Below are 10000 nucleotides of genomic sequence, written 5' to 3'. Positions count from 1 at the left end.
CATTCTCTCATTCTCTCTCTCATTCTCTCTCTGTCCCTCTCTTTCTCTCTCTCTCTGTCCCTCTCTCTCTCTCTCTCTCTCTGTCTATCTCTCTGTCCCTCTCACTCTCTGTCTCTCTGTCCTCTCTGTCCCTCTCACTCTCTGTCTCTCTCTCTCATTCACTCTCTCTCTGTCCCTCTCTCTCTCTCTCTCTCTCTCTCTCTCTCTCTCTCATTCTCTCTCTGTCCCTCTCTCTCTCTCTTTCCTCTCTGTCCCTCTCCCTCTCTGTCTCTCTCTCTGTCTCTCTGTCCTCTCTGTCTCTCTGTCCCCCCCTCTCTCTCCTCTCTCTCTCTAGTCCTGATGGGAGCTACCTGGCAGCAGGATCAGCAGATGGAGCCGTTTACATCTGGAACGTCAACTCTGGCAACCTGGAGACACGACTACCGGACATGCACAGGTAGGACGACTGGACTGGACTAGACTAGACTGCACTATAGACACTGGACTGGACCAGTGTGGATGCCTGGATGGTTCCCAGTCTGTCCGTCTGCCTGTCTGTCCTCTGAACCCCACCCAGCCTCTGAGGACCTTAGCTTTTAGCAGCTATCGTCAGCCCTGATGGGCTCCGGCCAACACAGCATCAATTAGCTTGATGATACTTCCTCTTTGTGTTGTAGACGCTATTAGTGCACTAGAGAATGTTACAGGCTATTAGATAGTGTTTACATTAGCAGGAAGGGGAGAGTAGGGTTCAGGCAGCAGGAGGAGGAGAGTAGGGTTCAGGCAGCAGGAAGGGGAGAGTATGGTTCTGGCAGCAGGAGGAGGAGAGTAGGGTTCTGGCAGCAGGAGGAGGAGAGTAGGGTTCTGGCAGCAGGAGGAGGAGTAGGGTTCTGGCAGCAGGAGGGGGAGTAGGGTTCTGGCAGCAGGAGGGAGAGAGTAGGGTTCTGGCAGCAGGAGGAGGAGTAGGGTTCTGGCAGCAGGAGAGAGAGTAGGGTTCTGGCAGCAGGAGGAGGAGAGTAGGGTTCTGGCAGCAGGAGGGGGAGTAGGGTTCTGGCAGCAGGAGGAGGAGAGTAGGGTTCTGGCAGCAGGAGGGGGAGTAGGGTTCTGGCAGCAGGAGGGAGAGTAGGGTTCTGGCAGCAGGAGGGGGAGTAGGGTTCTGGCAGCAGGAGGAGGAGAGTAGGGTTCTGGCAGCAGGAGGGAGAGTAGGGTTCAGGCAGCAGGAGGGGGAGTAGGGTTCTGGCAGCAGGAGGAGGAGAGTAGGGTTCTGGCAGCAGGAGGGAGAGTAGGGTTCAGGCAGCAGGAGGGGAGAGTAGGGTTCAGGCAGCAGGAGGGAGAGTAGGGTTCAGGCAGCAGGAGGGAGAGTAGGGTTCTGGCAGCAGGAGGAGGGGAGTAGGGTTCTGGCAGCAGGAGGGAGAGGAGGGTTCTGGCAGCAGGAGGGAGAGTAGGGTTCTGGCAGCAGGAGGGAGAGTAGGGTTCTGGCAGCAGGAGGGAGAGTAGGGTTCTGGCAGCAGGAGGAGGAGAGTAGGGTTCTGGCAGCAGGAGAGAGTAGGGTTCTGGCAGCAGGAGAGAGAGTAGGGTTCTGGCAGCAGGAGAGAGAGTAGGGTTCTGGCAGCAGGAGAGAGAGTAGGGTTCTGGCAGCAGGAGGAGGAGAGTAGGGTTCTGGCAGCAGGAGGGGGAGAGTAGGGTTCTGGCAGCAGGAGAGAGAGTAGGGTTCTGGCAGCAGGAGGAGGAGTAGGGTTCTGGCAGCAGGAGGGAGAGGGGTTCTGGCAGCAGGAGGGAGAGTAGGGTTCAGGCAGCAGGAGAGAGAGTAGGGTTCTGGCAGCAGGAGGGAGAGTAGGGTTCAGGCAGCAGGAGGGGGAGTAGGGTTCTGGCAGCAGGAGGGAGAGGGGTTCTGGCAGCAGGAGGGAGAGTAGGGTTCAGGCAGCAGGAGAGAGAGTAGGGTTCTGGCAGCAGGAGGGAGAGTAGGGTTCAGGCAGCAGGAGGGGGAGTAGGGTTCTGGCAGCAGGAGGGAGAGTAGGGTTCTGGCAGCAGGAGGGAGAGTAGGGTTCAGGCAGCAGGAGAGAGAGTAGGGTTCTGGCAGCAGGAGGGGAGAGTAGGGTTCAGGCAGCAGGAGGGGGAGAGTAGGGTTCTGGCAGCAGGAGGAGGAGAGTAGGGTTCTGGCAGCAGGAGGAGGGGAGTAGGGTTCTGGCAGCAGGAGGGAGAGTAGGGTTCAGGCAGCAGGAGGGGAGAGAGTAGGGTTCTGGCAGCAGGAGAGAGAGTAGGGTTCTGGCAGCAGGAGGGAGAGTAGGGTTCTGGCAGCAGGAGGGAGAGTAGGGTTCTGGCAGCAGGAGGGGGAGTAGGGTTCTGGCAGCAGGAGGAGGGAGAGTAGGGTTCTGGCAGCAGGAGGAGGAGAGTAGGGTTCTGGCAGCAGGAGGAGGAGAGTAGGGTTCTGGCAGCAGGAGGAGGAGAGTAGGGTTCTGGCAGCAGGAGGAGGAGAGTAGGGTTCTGGCAGCAGGAGGAGGAGAGTAGGGTTCTGGCAGCAGGAGGAGGAGAGTAGGGTTCTGGCAGCAGGAGGGGGAGTAGGGTTCTGGCAGCAGGAGGGGGAGTAGGGTTCTGGCAGCAGGAGGAGGAGAGTAGGGTTCTGGCAGCAGGAGGAGGAGTAGGGTTCTGGCAGCAGGAAGGGAGAGTAGGGTTCTGGCAGCAGGAGGAGGAGAGTAGGGTTCTGGCAGCAGGAGGAGGAGAGTAGGGTTCTGGCAGCAGGAGGAGGAGAGTAGGGTTCTGGCAGCAGGAGGAGGAGAGTAGGGTTCTGGCAGCAGGAGGGGGAGTAGGGTTCTGGCAGCAGGAGGGGGAGTAGGGTTCTGGCAGCAGGAGGGAGAGTAGGGTTCTGGCAGCAGGAGGAGGAGAGTAGGGTTCAGGCAGCAGGAGGGGGAGTAGGGTTCTGGCAGCAGGAGGAGGAGTAGGGTTCTGGCAGCAGGAGGGGGAGAGTAGGGTTCTGGCAGCAGGAGGAGGAGTAGGGTTCTGGCAGCAGGAGGGAGAGTAGGGTTCTGGCAGCAGGAGGAGGAGTAGGGTTCTGGCAGCAGGAGGGAGAGTAGGGTTCTGGCAGCAGGAGAGAGAGTAGGGTTCTGGCAGCAGGAGAGAGAGTAGGGTTCTGGCAGCAGGAGCGAGAGTAGGGTTCTGGCAGCAGGAGGGGGAGTAGGGTTCTGGCAGCAGGAGGGGGAGAGTAGGGTTCTGGCAGCAGGAGGGAGAGTAGGGTTCTGGCAGCAGGAGGGGGAGTAGGGTTCTGGCAGCAGGAGGGGGAGTAGGGTTCTGGCAGCAGGAGGGGGAGATTAGGGTTCAGGCAGCAGGAGGGAGAGTAGGGTTCTGGCAGCAGGAGGGAGAGTAGGGTTCTGGCAGCAGGAGGGGGAGTAGGGTTCTGGCAGCAGGAGGGGGAGAGTAGGGTTCTGGCAGCAGGAGGGAGAGTAGGGTTCTGGCAGCAGGAGGGAGAGTAGGGTTCTGGCAGCAGGAGGGGGAGTAGGGTTCTGGCAGCAGGAGGGGGAGAGTAGGGTTCTTGCAGCAGGAGGGGGAGTAGGGTTCTTGCAGCAGGAGGAGAGTAGGGTTCTGGCAGCAGGAGGAGAGTAGGGTTCTGGCAGCAGGAGGGAGAGTAGGGTTCTGGCAGCAGGAGGGGGAGTAGGGTTCTGGCAGCAGGAGGGGGAGTAGGGTTCTGGCAGCAGGAGGGGGAGTAGGGTTCTGGCAGCAGGAGGAGGAGAGTAGGGTTCTGGCAGCAGGAGGGAGAGTAGGGTTCTGGCAGCAGGAGGGGGAGTAGGGTTCTGGCAGCAGGAGGAGGAGAGTAGGGTTCTGGCAGCAGGAGGGAGAGTAGGGTTCTGGCAGCAGGAGGGGGAGTAGGGTTCTGGCAGCAGGAGGGGGAGAGTAGGGTTCAGGCAGCAGGAGGGGAGAGTAGGGTTCTGGCAGCAGGAGGAGGAGAGTAGGGTTCTGGCAGCAGGAGGAGGAGAGTAGGGTTCAGGCAGCAGGAGAGAGAGTAGGGTTCTGGCAGCAGGAGGAGGAGAGTAGGGTTCAGGCAGCAGGAGAGAGAGTAGGGTTCTGGCAGCAGGAGGGAGAGTAGGGTTCAGGCAGCAGGAGGGGAGAGTAGGGTTCTGGCAGCAGGAGGGAGAGTAGGGTTCAGGCAGCAGGAGGGAGAGTAGGGTTCAGGCAGCAGGAGGGGGAGTAGGGTTCAGGCAGCAGGAGGGAGAGTAGGGTTCTGGCAGCAGGAGGGGAGAGTAGGGTTCAGGCAGCAGGAGGGGAGAGTAGGGTTCAGGCAGCAGGAGGGGGAGTTGTGTTCAGGCAGCAGGAGGGGGAGTAGGGTTCTGGCAGCAGGAGGGGAGAGGAGGGTTCTGGCAGCAGGAGGGAGAGTAGGGTTCTGGCAGCAGGAGGGAGAGTAGGGTTCTGGCAGCAGGAGGGGGAGTAGGGTTCAGGCAGCAGGAGGGGAGAGTAGGGTTCTGGCAGCAGGAGGGAGAGTAGGGTTCTGGCAGCAGGAGGGGAGAGTAGGGTTCTGGCAGCAGGAGAGAGAGTAGGGTTCTGGCAGCAGGAGGAGGAGAGTAGGGTTCTGGCAGCAGGAGGGGAGAGTAGGGTTCTGGCAGCAGGAGGGAGAGTAGGGTTCTGGCAGCAGGAGGGGGAGAGTAGGGTTCTGGCAGCAGGAGAGAGAGTAGGGTTCTGGCAGCAGGAGGAGGAGAGTAGGGTTCAGGCAGCAGGAGGAGGAGAGTAGGGTTCAGGCAGAAGGAGGGAGAGTAGGGTTCTGGCAGCAGGAGGAGGAGAGTAGGGTTCAGGCAGAAGGAGGGGAGAGTAGGGATCTGGCAGCAGGAGGGGAGAGTAGGGTTCTGGCAGCAGGAGGGAGAGTAGGGTTCAGGCAGCAGGAGGAGGAGAGTAGGATTCAGGCAGCAGGAGGGGGAGTAGGGTTCAGGCAGCAGGAGGAGGAGAGTAGGGTTCAGGCAGCAGGAGGGGGAGTAGGGTTCAGGCAGCAGGAGGAGGAGAGTAGGGTTCAGGCAGCAGGAGGGGGAGTAGGGTTCAGGCAGCAGGAGGGGGAGTAGGGTTCTGGCAGCAGGAGGAGGAGAGTAGGGTTCTGGCAGCAGGAGGGGGAGTAGGGTTCTGGCAGCAGGAGGAGGAGAGTAGGGTTCTGGCAGCAGGAGGAGGAGAGTAGGGTTCTGGCAGCAGGAGGGGGAGTAGGGTTCTGGCAGCAGGAGGAGGAGAGTAGGGTTCTGGCAGCAGGAGCAGGAGAGTAGGGTTCTGGCAGCAGGAGGAGGAGAGTAGGGTTCAGGCAGCAGGAGGAGGAGAGTAGGGTTCTGGCAGCAGGAGGAGGAGAGTAGGGTTCTGGCAGCAGGAGGAGGAGAGTAGGGTTCTGGCAGCAGGATGGGGAGTAGGGTTCTGGCAGCAGGAGGGAGAGTAGGGTTCTGGCAGCAGGAGGAGGGAGAGTAGGGTTCAGGCAGCAGGAGGGAGGAGTAGGGTTCAGGCAGCAGGAGGGGAGAGTAGGGTTCAGGCAGCAGGAGGGGGAGTAGGGTTCAGGCAGCAGGAGGGAGAGTAGGGTTCTGGCAGCAGGAGGGAGAGTAGGGTTCAGGCAGCAGGAGGAGGGAGAGTAGGGTTCAGGCAGCAGGAGGGAGAGTAGGGTTCTGGCAGCAGGAGGGAGAGTAGGGTTCTGGCAGCAGGAGGAGGGAGAGTAGGGTTCAGGCAGCAGGAGGGAGGAGTAGGGTTCAGGCAGCAGGAGGGGAGAGTAGGGTTCAGGCAGCAGGAGGGGGAGTAGGGTTCAGGCAGCAGGAGGGAGAGTAGGGTTCAGGCAGCAGGAGGAGGAGAGTAGGGTTCAGGCAGCAGGAGGGAGGAGTAGGGTTCAGGCAGCAGGAGAGAGAGTAGGGTGTTAACATGTTAGCCATAACCCCAGTGTTATCATTACTCAGTACTGGTACCCAGTGTATATATAGACAAGTTATCATTACTCAGTACTGGTACCCAGTGTATATATAGACAAGTTATCGTTTCTCAGTACTGGTACCCAGTGTATATATAGACAAGTTATCATTACTCAGTACTGGTACCCAGTGTATATATAGACAAGTTATCATTACTCAGTACTGGTACCCAGTGAATATATAGACAAGTTATCATTACTCAGTACTGGTACCCAGTGTATATATAGACAAGTTATCGTTACTCATTTTGTATTTATTATAAATTTTATTACGTGTTTATTTTTCGATTATTTCTCGATTTTCTTTCTCTCTCTGCGTTGTTGGGAAGAGTCCGTAAGTAAACACTGCACTGTTAGTCTCAACCTGTTGTTTCCAAAGCATGTGACGAATAATCTGTCATTTTGATTTGACACCTGTCGATAGATGAGAACCTGCCGTGGCCATTTGTCAACTCATCTCCTTGTGGGACAATAACAACTGTGTTCTAATCCTGCAAATCATAAAGATATGAATCTGTTTTAAAGCAATCGATTTAGTTTCATCTTGATGAATAGAAACTTTTACTAACATTACCAATCTGAGGTAAAAAATAATAATAATTAAAAAGACGTGTAATTTCACTCAATTGTATGATGTGAAAATGCAAGCGTTGTGTAAGGTAGTAACACAAATTGTCCACGTTAGGAAACCAAGAGCATTATAAAATAATTCATGTCCATTTAAGATAGTAGATGTTTCCTACTCACAAACTGTTGCCCACTCACAGTTCCCAGTGAATCCCAACAGTCCATCTGCTCTGTTTGGTTCCCAGTGAATCCCAACAGTCCATCTGCTCTGTTTGGTTCCCAGTGAATCCCAACAGTCCATCTGCTCTGTTTGGTTCGCAGTGAATCCCAACAGTCCATCTGCTCTGTTTGGTTCCCAGTGAATCCCAACAGTCCATCTGCTCTGTTTGGTTCCCAGTGAATCCAACAGTACATCTGCTCTGTTTGGTTCCCAGTGAATCCCAACAGTCCATCTGCTCTGTTTGGTTCCCAGTGAATCCCAACAGTCCATCTGCTCTGTTTGGTTCCCAGTGATTCCAACAGTCCATCTGCTCTGTTTGGTTCCCAGTGAATCCAACAGTCCATCTGCTCTGTTTGGTTCCCAGTGAATCCCAACAGTCCATCTGCTCTGTTTGGTTCCCAGTGATTCCAACAGTCCATCTGCTCTGTTTGGTTCGCAGTGAATCCCAACAGTCCATCTGCTCTGTTTGGTTCCCAGTGAATCCCAACAGTCCATCTGCTCTGTTTGGTTCCCAGTGAATCCCAACAGTCCATCTGCTCTGCTCTGTGCACTACTTTTGTCTAGAGCCCTATGATGTTTTGGTACTGGCTAAAAGAAGGATTTCAGATGAGCCCTTATTGACTTGTCTCTCTCTGTCTGCCTGTCTCTCTTGTCCCCTCCAGTTCGTCCATCAACGCAGTGGCCTGGTCTGGGTCTGGCGAGTACGTGGTCAGTGTGGACAAGAGCCGGCGTGCCGTTCTCTGGAGCGGCATTTAAACAGTCTGGTCGACTGGCCAGCCTCAGACCCATTTAAACAGTCTGGTCGATTGGCCAGCCTCAGACCCATTTAAGCAGTCTGGTCAACTGGCCAGCCTCAGACCCATTTAAACAGTCTGGTCGACTGGCCAGCCTCAGACCCATTTAAACAGTCTGGTCGACTGGCCAGCCTCAGACCCATTTAAACAGTCTGGTCGACTGGCCAGCCTCAGACCCATTTAAACAGTCTGGTCAACTGGCCAGCCTCAGACCCATTTAAACAGTCTGGTCGATTGGCCAGCCTCAGACCCATTTAAACAGTCTGGTCGACTGGCCAGCCTCAGACCCATTTAAACAGTCTGGTCGACTGGCCAGCCTCAGACCCATTTAAACAGTCTGGTCGACTGGCCAGCCTCAGACCCATTTAAACATCAGTTTGGGGTTAGGTTTAGAAGGGCATCTGATCATTGTCTGAGAGAACACATTGGATGTTTTAGATGGCTGAGAGAACACGGAACACATAGGATGTTTTAGATGGCTGAGAGAACACGGAACACATTGGATGTTTTAGATGGCTGAGAGAACACGGAACTCATTGGATGTTTAACATGGCTGAGAGAACACGGAACACGTTGGATGTTTTAGATGGCTGAGAGAACACGGAACTCATTGGATGTTTTAGATGGCTGAGAGAACACGGAACACGTTGGATGTTTAACATGGCTGAGAGAACACGGAACACATTGGATGTTTAACATGGCTGAGAGAACACGGAACACATAGGATGTTTAACATGGCTGAGAGAACACGGAACACGTTGGATGTTTAACATGGCTGAGAGAACACGGAACACGTTGGATGTTTAACATGGCTGAGAGAACACGGAACACGTTGGATGTTTAACATGGCTGAGAGAACATGGAACACATTGGATGTTTAACATGGCTGAGAGAACACGGAACACATAGGATGTTTAACATGGCTGAGAGAACACGGAACACATTGGACGTTTAACATGGCTGAGAGAACACAGAACACATTGGATGTTTAACATGGCTGAGAGAACACGGAACACATAGGATGTTTTAGATGGCTGAGAGAACACGGAACACATAGGATGTTTAACATGGCTGAGAGAACACGGAACACGTTGGATGTTTTTAGATGGCTGAGAGAACACAGAACACGTTGGATGTTTAACATGGCTGAGAGAACACGGAACACATAGGATGTTTAACATGGCTGAGAGAACACGGAACACGTTGGATGTTTAACATGGCTGAGAGAACACGGAACACATAGGATGTTTAACATGGCTGAGAGAACACGGAACACGTTGGATGTTTCAGATGGCTGAGAGAACACGGAACACGTTGGATGTTTAACATGGCTGAGAGAACACGGAACACGTTGGATGTTTAACATGGCTGAGAGAACACGGAACACATAGGATGTTTAACATGGCTGAGAGAACACGGAACACATTGGATGTTTAACATGGCTGAGAGAACACGGAACACGTTGGATGTTTAACATGGCTGAGAGAACACGGAACACGTTGGATGTTTAACATGGCTGAGAGAACACGGAACACATTGGACGTTTAACATGGCTGAGAGAACACGGAACACATAGGATGTTTGTGTCACTCCTGCTACCAGTCTGACAGAACGTAACGGGGGTGGTATTCCAACGGTTGCCTGGCTACCGATCAAACATCACTCAGGTTAAACGCCACGCCCACTAACGTTTTCTTCTCCACCATGAGTCTGGATTAGTTTACTCCCCCGAAGACTTCCTGAAAGCGAACACATTCACACCGTTCTGATTGGTCCCAGAAGCCGATGGGTTGGACCAGAACTGTCCTACACGATTCATGAATGACGTAGTTTTGACGGCAGCACAAACGACTTCCAGGACGGCAGGTTCAGACGGATGTATGGCGCTAGCGATAGAGCAGCGAAATGAAAGGATGAGTCGACAGATCTGACACGGTCTGCTGTTTTTCTTCGGTTTATAACTTTGCTAAAGGGACCTGGCAGAAAATCATAAATACAATATCTTTGTCTTTCATTTTGTTCTCTCCATGATTGTATAGGATCATAACAGTGCCAACATAACTCCATAGTGTTGCTTTGCCTTTTGCCTTTTTGTAAACAAGCATTTGTTCTGTCAAAACAACTTTTTTACTTAGTAGTTGAAAAATGTATGTGGTGTCTAGCCATTCGTACAGGGGAAGGAAAAGCATGGGTTATGCTTGATGAGAAACGAATACACTAGTTATTCAGGGATAAGGATTCATTTCCTCTGCTTCAAACAATTGGAGGTAAAGCTTCATGCTCTTGGCTGGCTTACAGAAAACACTACCATATCAGACAGTGTTAGAGTCACTACTGGTCTGCTGGTCTAATAGCTGATACATTATGGAAAAACTATAATGACAACTGTGATAATATGATGAAAGGTTTTAATCTAAGCTGCATGACACATGGACAGGGCTGAAGGGAACAGAGTTATCTTGAGGGTTCTAAAGGGAACGGAGTTATCTGGAGGGTTCTGAAGGGAACGGGGTTATCTGGAGGGTTCTAAAG

General features: G+C 53.8%; 1 protein-coding gene across 1 annotated transcript in view; it reads left to right on the top strand.

Annotated features, from left to right (window-relative positions):
* LOC135532768 (protein Atg16l2-like) overlaps positions 1-10000 on the top strand; it is a gene marked incomplete at its 5' end in the record, with an annotated part of 54677 nt that overhangs the window by 42040 nt on the left and 2637 nt on the right. The window contains 2 exons of the mRNA XM_064960205.1: positions 335-436; positions 7337-10000. The exon at positions 7337-10000 is cut by the window's right edge and continues 2637 nt beyond it. Coding sequence (XP_064816277.1) covers positions 335-436; positions 7337-7430 — 196 coding nt within the window. The remainder of the gene's footprint in view (positions 1-334; positions 437-7336) is intronic.

This window comes from Oncorhynchus masou, unplaced genomic scaffold (genome assembly GCF_036934945.1).
Source record: "Oncorhynchus masou masou isolate Uvic2021 unplaced genomic scaffold, UVic_Omas_1.1 unplaced_scaffold_2015, whole genome shotgun sequence".
NCBI classification, from domain to species: domain Eukaryota; kingdom Metazoa; phylum Chordata; class Actinopteri; order Salmoniformes; family Salmonidae; genus Oncorhynchus; species Oncorhynchus masou.
Note: the sequence above shows the minus strand (reverse complement) of the source record. Positions and strands in the feature narration are given on the sequence as shown.